The sequence below is a fragment of the Choloepus didactylus genome, chromosome 24 (assembly GCF_015220235.1).
Source record: "Choloepus didactylus isolate mChoDid1 chromosome 24, mChoDid1.pri, whole genome shotgun sequence".
In the NCBI taxonomy this organism is placed as follows: domain Eukaryota; kingdom Metazoa; phylum Chordata; class Mammalia; order Pilosa; family Megalonychidae; genus Choloepus; species Choloepus didactylus.
In genome coordinates, this window is record NC_051330.1 from 3,306,479 (window position 1) to 3,328,862 (window position 22,384).

At 39.2% G+C, this 22,384-nt stretch overlaps 2 protein-coding genes across 2 annotated transcripts in view; both read left to right on the top strand.

The window, feature by feature from the left end:
- The window catches only part of LOC119520025 (T-cell-specific guanine nucleotide triphosphate-binding protein 2-like), a 212,247-nt gene extending 190,412 nt beyond the window's left edge, over positions 1-21,835 (top strand). Inside the window, exons 2-3 of the mRNA XM_037817779.1 lie at positions 4,380-4,533; positions 18,696-21,835. Of these exons, the coding sequence (XP_037673707.1) occupies positions 18,717-20,039 (1,323 nt within the window). The 5' untranslated portion in view covers positions 4,380-4,533; positions 18,696-18,716 and the 3' untranslated portion in view covers positions 20,040-21,835. The remainder of the gene's footprint in view (positions 1-4,379; positions 4,534-18,695) is intronic.
- LOC119520029 (immunity-related GTPase family M protein 1-like) overlaps positions 1-22,384 on the top strand; it is a 379,546-nt gene that overhangs the window by 335,069 nt on the left and 22,093 nt on the right. The gene's annotated exons all lie outside the window — the stretch shown is intronic.

Sequence of the window (22,384 nt, forward strand, 5' to 3'; positions counted from 1 at the left end):
TTATATCCCTCCAAGCCAGACTGCATCCAATTTCATGTGGGAAAACCAAAAATGGACATTTTCTGTGCTTCCACAAGGACCCCTCCACCATCCCACCATCTGCCGTGGGCTGGTAGCACAAGATTTAAAGAAAAGGACACCCCCTATGTTTCACTATAATGATGATATCATGCTAACCAGCAGTTCTTTTCCAGAACTAGAAATTGTCACTAGCACAGTGGTGACTTACCTTGAAAGTCGAGGATGGGCGATAAATCAAAGTGAATTACAAGAGCCTGGACTTTCTATCAAGTTCTTGAGCATTGTCTGGTTGGATAAAACTAAAGCTATTCCTTTAGCTGTTGTTGTTAAAATACAAAGTTAGCCTATACTGCTAACTCCTAGACCATTAATAGCTTTTCCTGGTTTATTAGGTTATGGGAAGCTGTTTATACTCTATTTAAAAATTTAAAAACCTTTGTACACCCTAATTAGAAAAGGAAAAGCATGGGAATGGGATTTTCCATGGCAGGCTGTGTTTATAAAGGTACAAGCACAGGTTGTAAGTGGGGGTGGACCCCAATATAACCTGAGAATTGGATGTGGCCAGTGCGAATATTGGCTTTGGGTGAGGTTTGTGGCAAAGCCAACAGGCTAAATGTGTAACTATCAGATTCTTGTCCCAACTTTGGAAGGGCACAGAACTCCGATATAGCCCGTTGGAAAAGCAACTGTGTGCAGTGTAAAATGCTCTGTTACGAATGGAAGGTTTAACTCAAAGGTGTCCAGTGGCCCTACTCATACAGGGGTGGACACAGGAGACTATAAATAAGCCCCATTCAGGGAGTGCTCAGCTAAGCACAATGACAAAATGAAAAGCCTACATCCTACAATGCCAAATTTTTAGCAATAGCCCTGTGAGTAAAGAAATGCATGAAATTTTAGAACTGGTCTCCCAGGTGGAAGAGCAGCATGCCCTGCCTCCTGTTGATCCTCCTGAGGTGGCTCCTCCCATGCCCACCATTGATGGACAAGGGAGTATACCTGACTCTGCACGTTATACTGACAGATTGGCACTTGGGCAACATGCTACCTGGACAGCCGTGACTGTCCAGCCAAGTATTGACATCATCTGGTGGGAGACTGGAACTTTACAAAGCAGCCAGTGGGCTGAGCTGCAGAATGTACAGCTGGTGATTGTCCATGAACCAGGAGACACCTTGACTGTCTGCTCAGATAACTGGGCCATATAGAGAGGCCTAACAGTATGGATGGTCATGTGGAAGCAGGAGCAATGGACGGTGGTCGACCGTCCCTATGGGGGAAGGAACTGTGGGAAGACATCTGGATGGCCTGCCAGAAATGTAAGGTAACTGCTTTCCATATTTCTGCCCATAATGTTAACTCATTGCCAGGTACTGCAGGAGCAGATGCCCTAGCGAAATTCAGCAACCTAACAGCAGGGATGCATGAGGCGATTGAATGGCTGCATTGGAAAACCCAGCATTGAGGGTACCAGACCCCGTGGAAGCAGGTGCAGCAGGTTCAGCTCCCTATCACCCAACAAGAGTTAAAAGGGGTAGAGGACACTAGCCCCTGCTGCTTGCTGCAGTGGCCCAGAACGCTTCCCCACTGACTCGGACCCAATGGCCGAGACCATCGAAAGATGAATTAATGTAATTAATACTTTGATATTTTAAATGCTATTTACTTTTAAAAGTTTCATTCTCCAGGTCTCTTATTTTTACTCTTATATATAAATTCACTTGGTTTATTTTAAGGATTGAATTTTTACCTGGCAACATTGCTTAACTCTCTTATTTTTGATTTATCTTGGAATTTTTTTCTACGTATTCAGGCATAGCATCTAGAATATTACAGGTTTCATTCTTCATTGAAAATTCTTCTTTTTCATTCATTTCCCTATCTTACTTAATGGGCATATATCTCCTGTAAAATATTGAATATAAGTGGAGATAGCAGCAATCCTTGTCTTATTCAACACCTCCAAAATAAAAATTTTTATTATTTGGCACTAAGTAGAATATCAGTAGTATTTTTTGATCAATATATATGATGCAGTTAAGATTTCTATTTGGCCAAAAATATAATTTTGAGATCTTAATATGATGTTGACTTTAATCAAAGTGCTTTTTTCTTCTATTGAAATGGTGTGTTTTCCCTTTGAATCTCATAATATATTGATTTGCATTCATTATTACAATCAGCAGGTCACAAATCTAGAATTTGCTGAGGATGAAATCAAAGACCTTTATCTTTTGCTCAATATTTTTCTGGTTCTCCACATCTACGGTGTCTACCACAGTGAGAGAAAAGCCACCGAGAGCTCCCTGCAGAGACACAGACTCTCCCCCATCACAGCTAGTGAAGACAGGCCGAGTTGGTGATTCCATTGGATGTGTCACACCCACACTGTCTGTATAGGAATGTGAGCTCTGTAAGTTCCCACAGGCAATGACAGCTAATTGTCATTACAGGGCATCACTCCTGTAAAAGATTTTTTTTAAGTAGAAAAAATATTGTAAAGCTGATATATTTTTGAAATTGCACATGCAAAACAGGTTCATGTCCAATATTCCCTACAAAATTATGGTAAATATGGGGCTAATATGGCATTCAATGGCAGTTTATATGAGTTTACCAGATTGCAAAAATTAATCCTGTATGAGTAGAAAAGTGGGGACAAAATCTAAATGAAAAATAGGATGGGGGGGATGATTTGGGTATTCTTTTTTACTTTTATTTTTTATTCTTATTTTTACTTTTTCTAGTATAAGGAAAATGTTCAAAAAACAAAAGATTGGGGTGATGAATGTACAACTATATGATGGTGCTGTGAGCAGTTGACTGTACACCATGGATGATTGTATGATATGTGAATATATCTCAATAAAACTGAATTAAAAAAAAATCCTATATGTAGAATGACAAAATTATTGGATATTGTAACCTGATTGGAAGTATATAAAATTCCCAAACACACAAACCTGCCCTTCCTTATCTTTTGAATTACTAGGATGCATATTTCAGATGACGAGTGAGGGAAACCCTTTTCTCTGTGTATTTACTAAGGATCACTTGGGGAGGAATCTGTATGTCATGACTTTATATCACCATCTGGACTCCAACTCTCTAAAGACATACCGATTATAAGTTGTATGAACTGGAACAATTAGTTTGAGCTGTCTGGACTTGAGATTTCATGAAACTTATGAAATGGGGATAATAAGGCCAACTTTGTAAAGTCATTTTTAGACTGAAAGAGATGTTTGCAAAAGAAAGTTTTACTAAGAGAGGGCAATACAAACATTATATGTGAGATGTAATAACCTTGTTTCTGAATCCAAACCAATCATAGTTGTGTTCAACTCCAATGGGTAAGAGGGAGATGATGTTTGCAGAGACTCATGAGAGATTTCTGAGAGCTGGAAAGTCCTATAACTTTTTCTTTTTGGGTTTAAAAACAGCTTTATTGAGATGTGATTCATATAGGGCCTATTTCTTGACATGCATAGTAGTAAAATAGATGTTTGTAAATGAGGTAAAATGTACTTATAGATTTTATGCACATTTTTTATGTTCCATTTCCTAATAAGAAAGAAATTTATTTTTCTTTTTTACAGAAAGAGCTCTGAATGACTGATCTAGAACCATTCATTTGTTAAGTGAGAAATCAAGGTGTAGGACCTGCATGGAAAGCTTCTATGTGTAAAGCAGGGAAACAGATTGTGTTTGTGCAATCTTGGTCATATGTTCATAAAATATTCTTGGCAGGATAACATGGTCCCCTTCAAGAGGGGAACTGTGTGTACAGATGTGTTGTGGGGGAGACATATTATTGCATATCCTTTCATAGCTCTTGAATTGTGAAACATGTAGTGGAGGTTCTATTTAATGAATAATCAATGGAGATTTTTTAAAGGCTTTAGGGACAAGGATTCACTTCCACAGAGGCTGGTCTGAGGATCATTTTTATGGGAGGAAGCCCTGAGAGGCACCTGCCCAGGGCTCAGGCCTGTGTCTTTGTCCCCTGGCTAAGCTGCTCCTGGCCTGGAGCTGGAGCCTGGGCTGGGATCACTCCTGGGCCTCTCTCTCTCCCTTCACTTATTATGCTAAAGCTCACAGCTAAGTTCATTTTGCCTTTCACTTTTGATTCCTGGAAACGGCTGTATTGCTGGGAAGAGGAAGAAGTGAACTGGGGTTTCACTTTCTGTTCTTTGAAAACAAGAATCTGAATGTGCTGACTGCTTTCTTCTCCCCTGCTGATTACTTTCCTGTGAGGGTGGGACGTGGCTGGAGGATTTGAGTCCTGCCAGCTCCTCACAGGCCATTCAGCCATTCAGAGTGACAGTCAGCTCCTCTCTCTCCGGCGACCACAGGGGACCTGGATTTCACTGGACACCACAGCTAAGGCAAAAAGTTTTCTGCGCTGTGGGCTGCAGAGAGCACTACAGCAGACTGAGGATTTTCTTCTCCTTTGAGAATATTCAAAGTTCATCTCTGACACAGAAATCTCTTTTCTCTCAGGATCTGGTGAGTGTGAAAACACTTTGCATTGAATATACGTAAAAAAATGGAAGACGAGCAGAAGGGCAGAGGGTGGGTGAGCCTGGAGGCTCAATTTTGGGTCTGAGAACTTGAAAGGCTGAGGGACAGGACAGCTGGAGGAAGGCTGTAAACTGTTTAGAGATTTCTTTGTCCTGTACCATTTGTCACCTCTCAAAGTTTTCTGGCAAATTATGAAATCCATCTATGTATAAAAATGTTTTTGCAACCATTTTAAATAGTATTATTTTATGGATTTTAAAGTAGATAAAATTTTAAACTCCATTTCACCATACTTTCCTCTCTCATTCTCCAACTCTATTTTTTATGCCAACTTCCTTCTTCCCTCCTTAATATTATATGAACTTTGTTCATGCTTTGAATCATTAAAAAATAACCATGCTTTGATTTTTTATTCATCATTAAAAAATGTTTGTTCTTTTTATTTGTATTTTTTGTTTATTTAGGTATCTATATTCATTGATTTTACATTTTATTCTTATTTTTTCTTTAGGTTGAGACTGCTGTATTTTTTCTGGTTTACTTAGTTAATCGCTTATTCTATTTAGTATTCTCTCTCTCTCTCTTTCTTTCTCTCCCTCCCTCCCTTTCTCCCTCCCTCCATCCTTTAAAATGTATTGAAGTGTAGCCTACATACAAAAATCCCACTACCCACTATATACAGCACACACATATCACTGTGGATTTGCAGCCTTGGCACAAGGGCCCAGAAGATGGAAGCTGTTTGGTGACCAGAACCAAACATCCCCTCATGCTTATTCCTTCTCTAACTCTCCAATAGGGACCACAATCCAACCGCATGCCCAGAATTGTTTTTGCTGGCTTTGAGTTGTACATAAACGACATCATGTAGCTAGCTGCATTCTTTCATTTCTAGGGCGATGTGCTCAATATTATATCATGTGTTTCATCAATGTTGTGGGTAATGGAGACTTAATTTTCTGATTGCCCCAGATTGTTCCATGTATGAATATGCCACAAATTACTTCTCCATTATAATGTTGATGAATTTTGGCTTCCTTCCAACTTTTATCTAGGACAAATGCTGGTGCTATTAAAATTCTTGGATATGATTTTTTTATATTTTCATTGTGAAATATAACATGTATACAGAAAGTTACGGCATTCCAAGTATGATTTAACAAGTACTTATAGAGAAAATTGTAAGGAATGTTATGGGTTACTGTTCCAACATTTCAGTTATTTCCTTATTTTGAAATATAACATGTATACGGAAAGGTGAAAACTTTCAAAGTACAATTTAACAAGTAGATATAGAGCAAATTTCAAAGATTGTTATGGATTACAGTTCCTCCATTTCATTTATTTCCTTCTAGCTATTCTAATACCCTAGAAACTCAAGGGTATTAGAATTTTGAATAATTTCAACCTTTTTAAATACATTGAAACTTGTTTTGTGCCCTAGTGTATGATCTATCTTGGGGAAAATTCCATGAGTGCTAAGAAAGAATACATAACTGGTAATTTGGGATGTAACAACCAGTATATGTCTGTTATGTATAATTCATTTATCACATTGTTTTAAGTTCTCAATTTCCTTATTTGTCCTCTGCCTAGATGATCTAATTATAGGAGAGAACGGTGTATTGAAGTCTCCCAGTATTATTGTAGAAATGTCTATTGCTCCCTTCAGTTTTGCCAATGTTTGTCTCATGTACTTTGGAGCTACTTGATTGGATGCATAAACATTTATGATTGCTATTTTTTCTTGGTGAAGTGTCCCTTTTATTAATATATAGTGTCCATTTTTGTCTCTTATTATATATTTCCATTTAAAGTCTATCTTGTCTGATATTAGTATAGCTACCCCTGCTTTTTTTGGCTTCAAGTTTCATGAAATATTTTTTTCCATTCTTTCACTTTCAATCCCTGTGTTGCTGCATCTAAGATGAGTCTCTTGTAGAATGGTAGAATGGGTCATACTTTCTAAAGCATTCTACCAGTCTGTATCTTTTAATTGGGGAGTTTAATCTATTCACATTCAAAATAATTATTGTGAGGACAGTTCCTGAACTAACCATTTATTCCTTGTTTTTTATTTGTCCAATCTATTTTATGCCCTATTCTCTCCTTTTTTCCCTTTAGGTTACCCTTACAAATACTCTTCAGTTATATTCCCTACTCCAGACCTCTCTCTCCTTTCTTTTTCCTCAATAGTTAGAAATTCCTTTAGTATTCCTTGCAGGTCATGTCTCCTGTTAACAAATTCCCTCATTTTTTTCAGCACTTTTTGTCTCTGAAAATTTTAAGCACTCCCTTTTTTCTTTTTAATATGTGATTTTATTGAGACATATTTGCATACCATAAATCACCCAAAGTGTACAATAAATTCATCATAGAATCGTTATACACTTGTGTATTTATGAACACAATCAATTTTTGAATGTTTTCATTAATCCACAAAAATAAAAATAATAATAAATATAAAAATAAAAGTAAAAAATAACACTCAAATCATCCCATACCCCCTCACCCCCCTTTTATTCATTTACTTTTTGTCCTCATTTCTGTACTCATCTGTCCACAAACTGGATAAACAGTGTGAGCCACAAGGTTTTCACAATCCTTAACTGTATAAGCTATATAGTTACACAATCATCTTTGAGAATAAATGCTACTGGATTGAAGTCCAAAGGTTTCAGGTATTACCTTCTAGCTATTCTAATACAACAGTGAAAAGGGATATCTATATAATGCATAAGAATAACCCTCTGAATGATCTCTTGACTCCATTTGAAATCTCTCACCCACTGAAACTTTATTTTGTTTCATTTCCCTTCCCCCATTTGATCAAGAAGGATTTCTCCCTGGGAGTCATGTTCCACATTGCCAAGGGTACTTACACTGCTTGGAGTCATGTCCCACATAGTGGTGAGGGCAGCGAGTCCACCTGACAAGTTGGCTTAGGGAGTGGCCACATCTGGAGAAATAATAGGTGTTCTCCAAGGATGACTCAGGCACAAATGAAGTAGCCTTAGTGTCTCTTTGCAGTAACAAGCTTCATAAGGGCAAGACCCAAGATCAAGGGCTTGGCCTTCTAAATTGGTAGTGTCCAATGCTTGTGAGAATACCAGTGATTCCCCAGGTGAGGAGGTTTATATTTCCACATTTTTCTCCAGTCCCTTAAGGGGGATTTGCAAATACATTTTTATCCTCTGCCCAAATTCCTATAGGATGTATAGAGGCTTCACACCAACCTCTAAAAGCATTCAGTTCACGCCCCTTATTCAAGGTTCCATGTAATAATACAATTAACTCATCATGAATAAACTGATCATAGAATTCAAATTATATACTGTGCCATAGAGAATAAAGATTTGGAACTAAATAAACATTTCTTCTTTTGGTCTCACACAGAAGTTGAAGTTTTAAAATGCCATCAATATCATCCTTTACCCTTTAGGCTGATTTACCTTAGCCCTAACCAAGTCCATTTCATTCATATCTGTAATTGAAGACTAACAACTTTTCCAGCTTCTTTAACAGTTGCCGTATGGGGTAATGCTGACATTCATAGCTACTAAACTCTAGCTCTGAGTCTCAGGTGTTACACAGATGCCTGAAGTTCCAGTGACCCACCAGGTTATACACAAATTGCTCATTATCTGAGAATAAAGAAGTAACCATTGCATCTCAGGAATACATGTGACTGCTGTACGAGCTTACAATCTAGTTACCTTTGCAGTAAGTCTCCCCCGATAAGCTATGCTCTCAGGTTCAATTCTCAGTGCTTGCAATTTATAGTTCGTCCATAGTAGTGAGGCATTTAAATGATTCTTTTTGTTTCTGGCATATTTCACTCAACATACTGTCCTCAATGTCCATTCACATAGTTTCATGCCTCACTATTTCACTCCTTGTAGCCACTCAATATTTCATTGTGTGCATAAACCTCAGCTCATCATTCCGTTCATCTGTTGCTCTAAACTTAGGCCACCAACATCCATTGCAAATTGTGAATACTACTGCCACATACAGCAGTGTGCAAATGTCCATTTGCGCCCTTGCTCTCAGTTATTCCAAGTGTACATCCCATAATTGGGTTGCAGGACCATATGGCAACCCCATATTCATCTTCCAGTGGAAGCACCACTGCCCTCAGGATAGGATGCATCATTCTACTTCCCCACCAACACTGAATAGTTACATCCCTCTCTCCACATTTTCTCCAACACTTATATCCCTATGTTTACTTTTTAGACAGTCTTATTCACTCCCTATACAGTCCTTCCTAATTAAACGTTCAATGTTTCATGGTATAATCACATAGTTATGTATTTACCACCACAATCTACATAAGGAGATTTCCATTTGAGATTTTTCTTTTTCTTCAACTCAGCATTTATATCCTTCTCCGATCTATACCCTCCTCCAGAGTTTTGTACAAGTTGGGGTCATCTCCCTTTTTCACTGGGTATCTGGGGAGAAGTTTTCATTAGCTGCTTATGTCACCATGTTGATGACATCACTCCTCTCCCTAGATTTTTAAGTAGAACTTTGCTTGGAAAAGAACTCTTGCCTGGCAATTTCTCTCCGTCAGAATCTTAAATACATCATACCACTGCCTTCTCACTTCCATGGTGCCCAATGAGTAGTCAATACTTAGGTTTTTGTCATTTCCCTTGTATGTGGTGAATCACTTCTCTCTTGCTGTTTTCAGGACTTTCTCTTCCTCAGCATTTGAGAATCTCATCAGTGCATTTTTCCTAGTGGGTGTATTTGTATTTATTCTATTTGGAGTTCTTTGAGCTTTCTTGATTTGCATATTTATATCTTTTATAAGGGTTGGAGGTTTTTGTCAACTATTTCCACAAATACTGTTCCTAGAACTTTGCTCTTCTCCTTTTGGGACCCCAAGGACTCCTATATTTGTGCACTTCATGCTGTCCATGTTCCCCCATTTGTTCTTTTGTGCGTTCACATTCAATTGCCTTGTCCTGCAGTTCATTTATTATTTCTTTGGCCACTTCAAATGTGCTGTTTTCATCCTTAGCATATTTTTAATTTTTTCTGCAGTATCTTTGGTTTCCATAAGATTTATTTTCTCTGTACTCTTTCAAATTCTTCTTTATGCTCTTTTGCTATCTTCTTGATGTCATCTTTTTAGCCAACCCATTGAAGTTTTTTTATAGATTTGTGTATACTTCTTTGATGAATTCCTCCAAGGTTTGTGTCTCCCCCAGCCTTTTAATTTGGTCATTTGACTTGTCCATGTCTTCTTGGGTATTCATGTGCTTTGGGATTTTCTGTTGGCTTTGGGGCATTTTCTTATCTGGATAAGGTTATTTTGGGAAATGCAGGATTTTTTGGACATTTATATAAAATTTTGCCATAACCACAGCCTGCTGGAGTGCACTTTCCCTGTCTTCCCATCAGATGGTGCTCTTGAACCACCACTTACCTTCTAGCCAGCTTTACCCAAGGGCAGCTGGGCACTGGGTGGGGTCCAAACCAGGTGGAAATCCAATTAGTGCAGCTGTTTTGTGTGCACTGGGGGCTGCCAGCCCTTGGGTTGGGGATTGGACCCTGTGCAGTTTGGCAGGGAGTCCTCTTAAGGGCACAGTGGGTCTGGTGTTTCCCAGGCCTCCATGTGCCTTTGTCACTTGCCCACTGTGTGCCTAGGGCCTCTAGAGCAGGGGAAGGGCTCGTGGTGCTTTCATGTGACACCATCTGTTATCTCTGCCTCTCATTTTTGCACACCATGGGCTTCCATGGAGGAAAAGTAAATGCACTGGGCCATCTGCTCGTGGTCATTACAGGTCCACTGTTTCCCGAGCTCCTTCATGGGAGCTCCCAACTACAGGGCTGAGAAGGGTTATCTCCCCAGCTCGTTTCTGAGATGGATGTGTGGGAGTGGAGCGCTCTTCCTTCCACTGCTCAGCATCCAGCTCACAGCTTCCAGACCCAGTGGCCCCAGTTGGATAAACTAAGCCCACCCTTTCATTCCTAATTCATCTGCTTTTTCAACCAAGTCCTCACTATATATTGTAGAGTCCTTCCTGGCTGCTCATACCCTTAAACCACTGTCCTGGGTATTTTCTGCATATTCTTTAGTTTTTTCATGAAGAAGAAGTATGCTCTGCCTCTCCTTTTCAGCCATCTCCCCCAAAGTCTTCTGTATATGAATATTTTTATTTAACTAGAACCTTATTATTTATGCTTTTACCCCAAGCTATAAGCACTCTTTAGATTGGCACTGAACATGTACAACTACAGAGTTTAGATTTTCTCAGGCATAATTGCATGAAAAATAAATAATTTTCAAGCTCTTTCCTAGCTAAATTGACACTTACAGATTTTCAGGGGAGGGGAACCCCAAGAATTTTGTGTTCTTTAAGAAACTGGTATATATAAATGAACTGCTGTATGTTCAATTAGATCTTGAAATCTAAAGAAATTTTTTTAAGTGAAATGCAGATATACATGTCCATCACTGTTCATATAGTAAAAGGATTGAATGGTAAAGATATGTAGAGTCTCTTTTAAGTGTACTGTTGTAAGTTAATCTAGATGAAAAAAACACTAAAAATTCAGCACTGGTAATCATTTAAAGGAAAAAAGAAACAATCAAGTAAAATGTTGAAGAATGGGAATATATACTCTTCAAAAGGAGAAAACTGTTATCCAACTCAAAAATGAGAAGTGTAGATTTGAAAAACACTCATTTGTCTTTGTCTTAAAATACAAACAAAAATTAGTGGAAAGAGGAAGTCAAGAACCATTTAGAATTCAGTCAGGTCTTTGTAAACATGGAACAGAGTACAATGAATTCACCTTATGAAGGAGATGACTGAAATGAAATTTCTCAAGTTTTATGTCTGCAATAAAATATATTTATGTAAAAGAAATCATTGCACAATTATAAAAAATACAAAATCTGGATTTTTCCTCTTAGGTTTATAATAGATTACCATGCATTTACTTCCACAAGCCTGCTCTGTTTAACAGCACATGCTATATACAAGTATATACATACACACTGATATTTTACCATGAGAATCATGTCTCATCTCAAACAAGTGATATGCCTTTCACCCACACTTATATACTTATGTCCATCATAAGAAATTTAAGTCCTTTCTAAGTGGCACATTTTAGAAAGCTTTGAAAGAGTTTTTTTTTTTAATTTTTTTTTATTGAGATTGTTCAGATACCACACAACTATCCAAAGATCGAAAGTATACAATCAATTGCCCACGGCACTGCCATACAGCTGTGCATCTCACACAATTAATTTTTTTCAATTTTTAGACTATTTTCACTCCTCCAGAAAAGAAATAAGAACAAAAAAAAGGAAACTCAGATCCTCCCATACCCCTAACCATGCTCCTCTCCATTATTGATTCATAGTCTTGGTATAGTATATTTTTTATGTTGATGAAAGAATGTTAAAATACTACTAACTGTAGTATATAGTTTGCAATAGGAATATTTTTCCCTATATGCTTCTCTATTGTTAACTTCCAGGTATAGTGACATACATTTGTTCTAGTTCATGAGAGAGATTTCTAATATTTGCATAGTTAATCACAGACATTGTTCACCACAAGATTCACTGTTTTACACATTCCCATCTTTTAACCTCCAGCTTTCTTTCTGGTGACATGTGTGACTCTGAGCTTACCCTTTCCACCACCTTCACACACCATTCAACACTGTTATTCTCACAACGTGCTACCATCACCTCTGTCCATTTCCAAATGTTTAAGTTCACCCTAGTTGAACATTCTGCTCATAATAAGCAACTGCTCCCCATTCTTTAGCCTCATTTCTATGTCCTAGTAACTTATATTTCATATCTATGAGTTTACATATTATAATTAGTTCATATCAGTGAGACCCTGATATTTGCCTTTATGTGTCCATCTTATTTCACTCAATATAGTGCCCTCAAGGTTTCTTCATCAACCCATTTCTTTTAAGATATTTCAGTCATACACACTATACATTCCGTCCTAAGTAAACAATCATTGGCTCCCTTATAGTCATGTATTTATGTATTGAGCACCATTGCCACTCTATATAAGGACACTTCTATTTCTTCCACAAAGATGGAGGAAGAGTCAAAGAAGGCAGAGAGGCAAAAGAAAAAGAAAAGAGAGAGGAAAAAAAAACTTGATAGCTAGAAAGTGACAAAGGGAAAGATAGCATTAACCTGAAGTAGAGTAAAGAGTCAGACAACATCACCAATGCCAGGAGTCCCTTACTCTTCCCCTATTCCCCACCCCTCCATATGCATTTGCTTTGGTATATTGCCTTTGTTACATTAAAGGAGGCATAATACAATGTTTCTGTTAATTCTAGCCTCTAGTTTGCATTGACGGTATTTCCCCCCCAATCCCACCCTATTTTTAACACTTGGCAATGTTGACATTCATTTGTTCTACCTCATGTTAAAACATATTTGTACCTTTTATTACAATTGTTGAGCACCCTAGGTTTCCCTGAGTTACACAGTCCCAGTCTTTATCATTTGTCTCTTATTCTGGTGTCCTACGTGGTCCCAGCCTTCCTCTTTCAACCATATTCACAGCCATCTTTGTTCAGTGTACTTACGTTGCTGTGCTACTATCTCCCAAAATTGTTTTCCAAACCTCTCACTCCTGTCTTTTCCTGTCTGCAGTGCTTCCTTTAGTGTTTCCTGTAGAACATGTATCTTGTTCATACACTCTGTCATTGTCTGTTTGTCAGAGAATATTTTAAGCTTTCCCTCATATCTGAAGGATAGTTTTGCTGGATATAGGATTCTTGGTTGGTTGTTTTTTCTCTTTCAGGATCTTAAATATATCACCCCACTTCCTTCTTGCCTCCATGGTTTCTATTGAGAAATCCACACATAGTCTTATGAAGCTTCCTTTGTATGTGATAGATTGTTTCTCTCTTGCTGCTTTCAGGATTCTCTCTTTATGTTTGATGTCTGATAATCTAATTATTAAGTGTCTTGGTGTAGGCCTATTCAGATCTGTTGTGTTTGGGATATGCTGTGCTTCTTGGATCTCTAATTTTATGTCTTTCATAAGAGATGGGAAATTTTCATTGATTATTTCCTCTATTATTGCTTTTGCCCCTTTTCCCTTCTCTTATCCTTCTGGGACATCAATGACACGTAAATTCTTGCTTTTCGTTTTAAGTTCCCTGAAATGATGCTCATATTTTTCCATTCTTTTCTCTATCTGTTCTTTTGTGTGTAGACTTTCAGCTGTCTTGTTCTCCAGTTCCTGAGTGTTTTCTTCTGCCTCTTGAGATCTGCTGTTGTATGTTTCCAGTGTGTCTTTCATCTCTTGTGTTGTGCCTTTCATTTCCATAGATTCTGCCAGTTGGTGTTTTGAACTTTCAACTTCTACCTTTTGTATGTCCTGTGTTTTCATTATATGGTTCATCTCTTTCAACATATCTTCCCTAGACTTTTTGAATTGACTTATATTAGTTGTTTCAATTCCTGCATCACAGCTGAAGTGCAAGTTTGTTTCCCTGACTGGGCCATAACCTCATTTTTCTTAGTGTAGGTTGCAGTTTTCTGTTCTCTAGGCGTGGTTTCCTTGGTTACTCCAATCAGGCCTCCCCAGATCAGAACAGGTTCAGGTCCCAGAAGGAAGAAATATTCCGTATCCGGTTTCCCTGAGGGTGTGTCTTAGAAATTCGGTACACCCTGTGATGCCTCCGGACACTGTGCTTTTCTGCCCAGCAGGTGGCGACTGTTAGCCTATAATTCTTGACTGGTGTAAGGAGGTTGTGGCTCTTTTTCCCCAAGTTCTGAATGGAAGGCAGGTAGTAGAGCTGGGCCCCACCCCTTTCCTCTTAGAGAAGATAAGACCCCCTAGGGGGAGGTCATTAGCATTTCAGTGGTCTCTCTCTGCCTGTGCTATACCCTTGTCTGGGTCACAGCACTGGGAACTGAAAATGGCTGAGGCTTTCTCCACTGAGCCAAAAAAGGAACAGAGAGTCCCCTTCAGAGCTCGTCCAAGGCCACCCTCCAGCTGTCCAAGGTCAGTCATCACCCAAAGCCTCTGCTTGTTGGATATTCATATCTCATAGTGAGCAGTTCACACTCGCTAATTAAAACCCCAGTTGGAGCTCAGCTGAGCTGTATTCACTTGCTGGGAGAAAGCTTCTCTCTGGCACCAAGAGCCTTTGCAGCTTGGGCTGTGGGGGGAGGGGTCTCCCAGCTTGGATCCGTAGTTTTTACTTACAGATTTTATGTTGCAATCTTGGGCATTTCTCCCAGTTCAGGTTGGTGTATGATGAGTGGATGGTCAGGTTTGTCCCCCCGTAGTTATTCCGAATTATTTACTAGTTGCTTCTGGGTTTTTTGGTTGTTCCAGGGGGGTGACTTACCTTCCACTCCTCTCTATGCCGCCATCTTAGATCCTCTCCTGAAAGAGTTTTTAATCAACATATAACATAAAAAGGAATCTTGATTTTTTAAATGAAATATTTTTAGTACTGTGGCATGATGGGTTTAATTTAACAGTTGAAGCATAAATGTGTGATTGCATTGTACTGTTTGAACTAATTCACAGCTATAGGAAAATGACTGATTTTTAAAATATAGCCAACATGAGACTGTGTAGTTATGAGAAGGGAAATACTAGAAAACAGTGAATGAATAAATACGATGATTTTTTCAGCATTGGCCATTCATTATTTTGCTTTTAAAAACCTGAAAGAAATTTCTTCTTTAAGTTTCAAATGTTCTGGTAATTCTAGTCATTTCTTAGCTTCCTCAATATCACCCTGAATTGCTGAAATAAGTGACTCCTAAGGATGCAAGTTCTTTTCTGCTCTGAGGGAGCCAGTGATGACCACATTGAGCATTCCCCATAGAAGTCCTCTTTGGAGGCGTGATGTGAGCTGCCATGGACTTTTTCCTGTTATTGTAGTACAGGTTCCATCCTGTGCTCACCACCATCTATGGACACCTCCACTTCCAACACTGGCCCAACCATAATAAATGCCAGTGGATGGATCAGCTGGAAGATTAGCTACTCCATTTGTGGAAAGCAGTGGGGCTGCACAGCTGCTGGGAGTCATAAGGGAAGCCCCTCACACCTGGCAGAGGTAGGGCAGGGCCTCCTGTCCCCTTGCGGCTGGGGCAGGTGCAGTCAGCGAGTCCACGCGGTCACCTCTAGGCGGTTCCCGGACCCTCCTGGGCCAACCTGAGGACGCGGGAGGGGGCTCGGCCGGGCGCACAGCGGGCTGGGGTCTCCGACCCCGCGATCCAGCAGATGCTTCTGGGCACCTGGGAGGCTGAGTCTCAGCCCCGGGGTAGGCGAAGTAGGTGCGGGAACAGGTGGGGGGCGCGACCCTGGCCCGCAGCGTGGGAAAGCACTGAGCCCCCCTCACTCCCCTACTGACTATGACTTTCCATCACCAAATGCTCCCATTTCTGTTGGCTGGAATTGCAGCACCGTAGCCTAGGTGTCCTTTCAGTTCAGCAGAATCTTCCAGAGAGTTTTCCAAAGTGGATGGACCAATATACACTCCCACCAGGAGCACATAAAAGATCCAGTTGTTCAACATTCTTGCCAATAGTTGTTATCGTCCCTCCTTAACATATGGGCCATTTCAGTGGCTGTGTAGTAATGTCATGCTATAATATTAATTTGCATTTTATTGTTGATTAGTGAATTTGAGGACCTTTCATGTATCTATTGGATGCTTAGATATGCTTTATTTTGGGTGAAAATCTGTTTAAGGCAAGACATCCCTACAGACAGACTTTTTGAATTGTGTTGTCTCTTTTTCCTTATTTTTAAGACATGATATATATATATACATATTCATATTCTGGGTGTTTTGGGGTTTCAGTATATAGGTCTTTTTTAACATAGATGATCATATTTTAATTGTCCCAATAATAATACGAGACATATATTTGTATGTCATTGTTATAGATGGGAAAATTGAGGCTTAGAGAGGCTAAACGATTTGTCTGAGGGCACAAAGTTCATTACCTGTGTGGTATCACAAATTATGCTGTGCAGCCAACCACTGCTAAACTAAGTGGCATACCATAATAAGCCTTTTTTTTTTTCTTTTTTTTTTTAATCTTACTTCTATGGGTCTGCTGGGGAAATTCTGCTTCAAGATGTGGGTCAAATTGGCTTGGCTGAAGGCTGTGTCCGAGTCTGTTTCACGTGTCTCTCAGTCTCCTTGGACCAGCAGCTAACCTCGAGCAGATTCTGCTCTTGTGATGGCAGAAGCACAGGGGACAATAAAAGCACATGATGCCTCCTAAAGCCTCTTAAAGCCTAGGCTCAGAACCCACACCCTGTCACTTTCACCCACATCCCATTAACCAATTCAAGTCACACGGCAAGACCAACATGAATGGAAAGGAAATTATTGTATCTTCAAAGAACTGGGAAAGTCTGTAAAATCACATAGAAGGAGCTTGTGGATGTGTAATTCTTATAAAAGAAGGGTGTGAAAAATTGAAAACAATGATCCAATCTACCACAGATCAAAAATGGTACAAGTGGGGCTCAACTCAGGATGAGCTGGCTCTAAAGTCCATCCCTCTAACCATTAAGCTATATGCAAATGCCTTAAAGATAATAAAATCAGGCAGTGGCAATGAATAGTAATGACATTTCTGATTGGGAGATTGGGTCAGGTTTCAAAAAGGAGATCCACAGGTTGAAGATGAGGAGTTTCTGACAGGCAGAGAGGCTGGTTAGGGCTTTGCATGAGGAAAGCCTCGAAGATGGACTGAAGGACAAGGTATCTGTCCTCAAGAGGCTAGAGTGTAGGGTTCCAAGGCTGGTAAGGAGTGGTGAGATTTCAGGACGGGAAGTTAGGATGCGCCCAGCATGGAATTCTGATGTGATCGGATCTGGAACCTCATGGTCCATTGCTTCTCAAACTTTAATGTGCAACAGCATCCCCTGGGGATCTTGTTAAAATGCAGATTCTGGTTCAGTGGGTCTGAGCTGGGGGCCTGAGATTCAGCATTTCTAACAAGCTCCCCACTGATACTGATGCTGCTGTTTCACACTTTGAGTAGCAAGGCACCGTGCAAACAGCCTGCTAGCCATTCAACGTTAGGAATTATGGTTTCTACCCCTTTGTTCTCACGCAGTGCTTAGCACATTGGTCTACATATAACAGGCTCAATATAAGGACTGGGTGCTATTGCTTCTGCTGTTGCATGTGCTTTCTCCGTCCTTTTAATGGGCCTCTTTGCCCTCACCCAAGGCTTCCTGTCTCAGCTGCAGAAACCCAAGGCTCTCTGACACGTTACTGCATTAATTACCTGCCTACATATCCACCAGATCCTGTCCACTTGTCTATACAGGCTGGTGATAGGTGATGTGTAGGACCTCAGGAGAGTTGCTGACTCCTAGCAAGTCCATGTGTACAGTGCAGCATTAATTTTTATAACATGGTTACATGGAACCTATTAATATTCTGCAAGAGGAGCACCCTGTTACTTGAGCCACCACACTTTCTAGGAAAAGAAAAACATTGTAAAATTTTATTCTGTAACAAAGACACAATATATAGAATTTCATGTGTGAAGTAAAATGCCGACACATCTCTATTTCACTGCTTTGAATAAGAAACAGGGCCTATTACTGGGAAAATTAGAGGCAGTCAAATGTTAAGACGATTTTTGTGGGAAGATTTACGTAACAGGTGGGAAGGAGTGTGGTGGCGAGTGGTGCTTTCATTAATTTTTTTAATAAGTTGTGTTCCCTTTTTAGAATTTCACAAATATTATTTTGCAACAAGTATTATTTTGAACAGTTGATTGTACACCATGGATGATTTACGGTATGTGAATATATCTCAATAAAACGGAATTTAAAAAAAAGATAAAGAAAACTAAAACATGATAAAATAAAAAATAGCATGGTTACGAGTTTTGATAGGATAATCAGGCCTCCAAATTAGTCCTGAATGGTGCAGAAGCTCTTCAGGGAGGAGGGCATTAGAAGATAAGGGAAAAGTCTGGCCAAGGGTAAACTATATACAGTTCAGAAGTCCAGGAAATGCACATCGTTATAAAGAGAAGATGCTGCTATCTATAATGTGGGAGGGTTCAAACCTCATAGCATCTTTGCATTCTCACCTCTTTGACCATTGCTCTTTCCTCCCCCCTCTAGGTCCTTCTGGTGCTCAAGGACATGGGTCAGTCACCTTCCTCCACCCCTGAACAATCCTATGCTCATGACTTGGCCTCCAGCTTTCAAGACTTTTTTAAGAATTACAAGATAGAAAGCAAAATCCTCTCTTCAGAAACCATCACTTCAATCCAATCACTTCTGGAGAAAGGAGATGTTCAAAAGACAATTTCTGTGATCTGTGATGCATTGAAAGAGATTGAGAATGCCCCAATAAACATTGCTGTGACAGGAGAGTCTGGGTCAGGGAAATCCAGTTTTATCAATGCCCTGAGGGGTGTGGACCATGAAGGGAAAGATGCAGCCCAGGTAGGGTATGTAGAGACAACCATGGAGAGAAAAGACTACAAACACCCGAATATTTCCAATGTGACAATATGGGATTTGCCTGGCATCGGAACCACCAAATTCCCACCACAGAAGTATCTGAAGGAAATGAAATTTGGTGACTATGACTTCTTTATTATTATTTCTACTACACGCTTCAAAAAGAATGATGCGCAACTTGCCAAAGCAATTAAAAAAATGAAGAAGAATTTCTACTTTGTTCGATCCAAGGTAGACAGTGATATATACAATGAAAAAAAGAGTAAACCCAAGACTTTCAATAAGGATACTCTCTTTCAAGACATCAGAAAGGACTGTCTGGAACATCTTGAGAAAGCTGAAGTGACTGATCCTTGTGTCTTCTTAATCTCCAGCTTTGATGTGTCTGACTATGATTTCCCAAAGTTGCAGACCACTCTTCTGAAGGATCTCCCAGCTCAGAAGCGCCATATCTTTGTGCAGTGCCTGCCCTGTGTTACCGAGGCTGCCATTGACAGGAAGAGGGATTCCCTGAAGCAGAAGATCTGGCTGGAGGCACTGAAGGCTGGAGCATGGGCCACCATCCCTTTCATGAGTGTAGGGGGTGATGAAATGCAGACACTGAAGGAGACCTTAAACCTCTATAGGTCTCACTTTGGGCTGGATGATGAATCCCTCAAAAACATGGCTGAAAGTTTGAATGTGTCACTGGAAGAGCTCACAGAAAACATTAAGTCTCCCAATTTGCTGTCAGGTCAGAAGGATGAGGAGACCTTAGGGAAAACACTGTTGAAATGTGTGGAGAAAATCTTCTCCGTCAGTGGTGGCCTCATTGCCACAGGCCTCTACTTTGGTAAAATGTTCTATTGGCAAACTTATTTCCTTGACACAGTGGTGGATGATGCTAAAGTTCTCCTTAAAAAAGAAGAGATTTTTAGGATCGATGCTACCTCTGAGAAAACCAAACCACTTCTGGATGCTGAGTGTGAAAATGGGAAAAGTGAAGCAGCTCTCCCCTGACTTATCCTCCATGTTTTCATGATACTGGTTCTGCAAAGGTGGAGTCAGCTTTGCTTGATGCAGTCCCAGCTCATAGCCAAGAGTGGACCACCTCCTCCATGACTGTTATTTGAGAAAAAGAGCAATCAGCTCTAAAGTATCCATCTTTGGGGACCCTCTTGGGAAAATAAAGGAAAGGAATCCAAAATCTTATGCAAAGAGGAGAGAATGTCTATGTTATGGCTCTTTCATACCTAGGACTTATTACAGACATACCAGTGAAATGTTATTGTGCACTCAGTAGATCCTCATCAATATTTTTGAGTGAATGTGTACATAGTGTGTTTTTGGCATTCATGGTGTTTTTGTGAATATGTGCACTGTGATCATTAATAAGACAGTAAACGTTGAACATAATCGTCCTCATTCCTTTGTAGGCTTAACATTTCATTTGATAAGTATGTAAGATAATGAACTGGCATAGTATCATAAGAAATGAAAGAGAAATTTTGAGGAAATCCTTTTATGTGAGATACTTTGTGAGAAGGGCAAGTGCAGAAGAAACAAACATATGCCAGGGATTTCCATACTGGAATAATTTGTTCCCTAAGTTGAGAGGCTACGGAATAAAATAAAATAAAGTAATAACAGTGAGTGGAAATAAAAAGAAATACAAGAATTTCTTAAACATATGGTAAGATACTCAATCACACATCTAATAAATATAGTTACAGGTATATAATGCTGGTGGAAATATGAAATGATACACCCCGTAATGTGGAAAACAAGGCAATATCTAAGAAAATTATATATATACTTATGCTTTTACCAAATGATCCCACTATGAAGAATCTATGCCAAAGAACACTAGAAAAATTACAAAATGTATATCCCTTAAACTGTTCATTGCAGCCCTGCTTGAGATGGAAACTGACTGTAAACAATTAAAATTTTCTTCAATAGAAGGAGGTATATCACAATAGCTGGCTAGTGAACTGTAGAAAAGAATGAGGAATATCTTCTATTTAATCATGGAGTGACCAGGAATTATTATGTGTTGAACACAAGACGCATAGAGATATATATATAGTACAATACTGCTCAGCTAATAAAGTTAAGATTATGAGTAAATATTTGCACATATGTTTAAAGAATGACAAAACCAGAAGAATAAAATGAAATCATCTATAGGGGATGGGATAGAATGGGGTGAAGGGGCAGGGGTGAAAACTAGGTTTTCCTTAGTACAACTTATTTTGTAGGATTTGCCTTGGAAATATGCAAATGTTTTATGTAGCTGTATAAGTGTTCAAGCAATAGAAAGCAAAATATTGGCATAACAAAACACCATTTCAAGGTTTTAGACTGATATAATTTGAAGGTAAATTTCTGTTAGAATATATACCAAGGATAAAAACTATTCTTAAGGAACCTTACACCTTTTTCAGCAGCAGTATTGAAAAAATAATGATAATGACATTGCTTTTCTTTGACTATATTATTTATATTAGGATCAAGCAAATGAAGTAATTATGTTAGAGTTATTAGATATATATATCATATATATACATATATATATGCATAAATTTTTTCCCTTTTCCTATGTCCCTATCTTACTTGATATATGTCCAGCACCTGTTAGAAATGATCTAGTAAGTACTTTCTTCCTCACTAGACTTTCAAGTAAATGACGTCAGTTGGGGTGTTTGCTTTATTTCCTCTGCATCTCATCTGCAAAAGTTATCTAACATATAGATATCTTCAATAAACATTTGTTGAATAAATGACAAAAATAAAAATTTTAGTTTTGAATCCTAGGTGTTCTACCTCCTTTCTGTGTGAGTGTGGGTGAGTGAATTAAGTCTTACAAAGTCACAAGCATGTTTTCTAAAATAGGGATAAAAATAACCACTTCTTGCACATACTGAAAACCTTAAGCTCCTTGATGCCTGTGAGGCTGACCAGCAGGAGCACAGTGCTGCCCAGCCATGAGGTTTCATGATATTGACCAACTGATCCTTTCTCAGTGTCTTCTCTGTATCCCACCCCAAAATTCCATGCCCATCGTCAAATTCTCCATCCATGTCCTTAAATATAGCAGCAATGACTGAAGGAAATAAGCAAACACTTGTGAGAAAATTGAGTTATAGCCACAGGAGCTGGAAATATGCAGTGTCCAAATGAGACTGTAATTGGCATTTGCACGGCTATCCTGTTGTGTTAATATTCAGACGGGTTGCTTTGGGAACCAGGATTCAGGAGAATATGACCTTTCTGGGGTCATAGAGGATGCTCCAAACTTGTTGCTAAATTGTTTCTCTTTGCTCCCTTCACTTACCAAGCCTTAGCTTTCAAAGAGCTGACCT